At 35.3% G+C, this 3,111-nt stretch overlaps 1 protein-coding gene across 14 annotated transcripts in view; it reads right to left on the bottom strand.

Annotated features, from left to right (window-relative positions):
* The window catches only part of SLMAP (sarcolemma associated protein), a 131,186-nt gene that overhangs the window by 26,387 nt on the left and 101,688 nt on the right, over positions 1-3,111 (bottom strand). For all 14 annotated transcript variants that reach the window (XM_019652786.1, XM_019652790.1, XM_019652791.1 and 11 more), the window contains 2 exons: positions 1,080-1,160; positions 758-817 (listed from right to left, as the gene is read on the bottom strand). In XM_019652786.1, coding sequence (XP_019508331.1) covers positions 758-817; positions 1,080-1,160 — 141 coding nt within the window. The remainder of the gene's footprint in view (positions 1-757; positions 818-1,079; positions 1,161-3,111) is intronic.

The following is a 3,111-nucleotide window of genomic DNA, read 5'->3' on the forward strand; positions in this document are numbered from 1 at the left end:
TCCTCCACAACTAGACTGAAGAACAAAAGGACAGCAACTTGTCTGTTCCCCTCCCCCAATTCCCCAATAAAATCTTAAAAAAAAAAAAAGAGACTAAATGCGGACAACCACAGATTTATCAATAAGCCACCCTAAGGCATTTTATTTTAAAAACACTTTAAATGCTGATTTATTTCCTACCCATTTCGTTATAAACAAATAAACACCAAGAAATAAGTGTACTTCTTATTTAGAAGTGAGACAAGTAAAAGAATTCATTATATGCACTGTTTTAGCCCCACCCAAAATTTCTAGAAGAGTATCCTAAGAACCTAGGTATATTTATTGGCGGATGAGGACCATGAAATGAAGAAGTTTACAACTGTTACCATATGATGACAGAGCAAACAGGTGGTTCTTTCAAGAAAGTTAGTATTTTCATCGTTTTCTAATTTGTTAAAAATGGTAATGAGTTTCTATCAGACACATATCAAGGTCAACACAAAAAATCCACAGCTACATTTAATAGTTCTACCACCTACTGCTTTACCTTTCATAAACTTGATTGATACAATTTATTTTATGATATAAATAGTTTTGTTTGAAGCACTGGCACCAGCACTTATTTAAATTTTAGTTTCTGCTACTTTACAGACTCTGTCTTAACCTTTTCACTAAAACTTAAAACTTCACATTATACATGGAATTGATTTTGTGGCAAAGAGTAAATAAATCTGATGCCCTGGTTTAAAATGTCATAAAAAGCATGTTAAAATACCTTTTAATAGGGATACTTTAGCAAGAGGCTCGTTTAGGTCTTGCTCATCCATTTGCGCGTCTAGGGGGGAAAAGATAATTACAAACAATAGTCAGCTCTATCAGTAAGCTATCATCAAAATAAATAATTGACATTTATACTGCTATTGTGCTTGGATAGTTTCAACAACAAATCCAAGATTCAAGAAAGGGCCTTGATAAACAGAAGCATTGCTTTTCCGCCAAACACAAACTTTGAAATCTCCACCCACATGAACTTACGTACCTAAATTGCTCAGTAACAATAACTTCTTCAAATTTGTAAACATTAGGTTAAAGCTCACCTGTAGTGTCGTCACTACTTTTCTCCTTGCTTGGACTCAGAGTATCTGATAAATCAGATTCCTTTGCTCTTGCCAGGTTTTCTACCAAGAAAAAAAATAAAAGAATGTCATTGTAATTAAATAGCTTCTATCAATAAAACTGCTTTGGGCTATGTGTGTTCTAAATCTACTGGTATGCAAAATACTTTTAAAATTAACTGAGGTCACTGAATCTCCTACTTCTTCACCACTCTAGGCCAAAATGGAATGCTGGTTACTACACGTAGCTCCTATTAAATTATAATGTGGACCATGTCTGCTGTGCAGAGGGCTGGGGCTCTTGTTCAAGGCTGTCCACTGGCCAACTGGAAACAAAAATGAAGCAAGCTCTGCTAAAGTATTTAGAGAACTGCAACAAATATAGCAAAATTCCCAAGACAATGTGGACACTGTATGAAGATGGTGAGCGGAAATGGCTCTGTTATATAAAAAACTAGTTAGGTTGCCTTAGTAATATTTATATTCATAACAAAGCTTGAAAAAAAATCACAACTGTTTGTTATAAAAATAACAGTTAAAACAATAACATTAACAGCCTTTTATGTCTAAAGAAAATATAACTGTTACCTAAACAACACTGAGAAAAAAAATTTTTTAAAGTTTTGAAATTATTTCCAAGTGGTGTGTTGCCTGATCCAATGAAGACATCCTAGGTCTAGTTTTCAACGAACTGCTCTCAAAAATCCTAACTGTAAGTCCAACAATTTATTACAGATGACTGGAAATGAATTAGGCCCTAGACTCTCATCTGTAATGGCACATCTGTGTATAGTACGGCATGCATTAGGATAGCATTCACAGAGAGGGTCATTTCTCAGACCATAAGCCTATAGCATCTCCCCATTCTCCAGAAGGCCTCGGACAAGCTTTACAACCCAGAATTTAGCCATAATCTGGTCCCTGTATTAATTCCCACACGGGGTCTTTCAGTCAGGCTAGCCTCTTTACAGGGCTGAAGCATGCCAGCTCATTACAGCCTGCGATTCTCGGCTTAAGTTGAATTTCCCTAAACTCAGTAGCCATTCTCTCTACTTGGACTATTCATTCTGTAAGCTAGGGCTTAAGCCCCATCACCTCTAAGGGAAGTCTTCGTATCTCCAGCATGCTGCTCCTTTTTATTCCATCTTCTCTGTGTCATATGTTTTTGCAATTAATCATGTTCTATTTTATTGGGTTGTCAGAAAAGTCAAGACGCATTTTTGCAACGAAAAACAGAAAAAATACGTCATTACTTTTCAGACACCCTAATATATCATTCTGTTTGTATGAGTATGTATATCTTATTTCCTTAGTAAGATTATAAATCCACTAAGCATATGATTATTTTCATATTATTATATACTTGACTGAACTGTTTGTGGCAATACGTATCAAACATTTAAATGTGCATATCCATTTCTAGTGCTTTCCCTAAGGAAATAATAGACTACATACATATAGTATATATAAGGCACTGCAGCATCATTCATTATGGAATGGAAAATATTCAAGATATATTCAGTATTATTAAGTGAAAGTAGCCTGTTAAAGAACAGTATGTATAATGTGACCCCATTTAGACTGAAAATAGCTATAGATTTAGTTATGAATTTTTGGTTGTATATATTTATTCAAGTGTAGAAAGAGCTATAAGAGATAACAAGGTTACTTCTGGAAGTAGGGACACGGTGAACTTTTACTTTTTAACTTCACATAGCTATACATTATTTGAAAAATTATAGTGAATATATATTGTTTTATAATCACTAAGTCAAGAGATATCTTCCATTTTGAAAGTAACATATCTTAAACCATTACATAATCAGAAACATATCTAAAACCATTACTCTCGGACCGGCCGAGTGGCTCAGTTAGTTAAGAGTTGGCTTAAGAGTGCGAGCTCTGAGCAAAAGGGCCCACATGGGCCAATGATGCTGCGCCCGAGCTGATCTGTCGCTGAGCTGCCAACAAGTGGCAGGATGGCTCAGCTTGTGCAACAACAAGATTGCCTGTT

The sequence above is a fragment of the Hipposideros armiger genome, unplaced genomic scaffold (assembly GCF_001890085.2).
Source record: "Hipposideros armiger isolate ML-2016 unplaced genomic scaffold, ASM189008v1 scaffold_187, whole genome shotgun sequence".
NCBI lineage: Eukaryota > Metazoa > Chordata > Mammalia > Chiroptera > Hipposideridae > Hipposideros > Hipposideros armiger.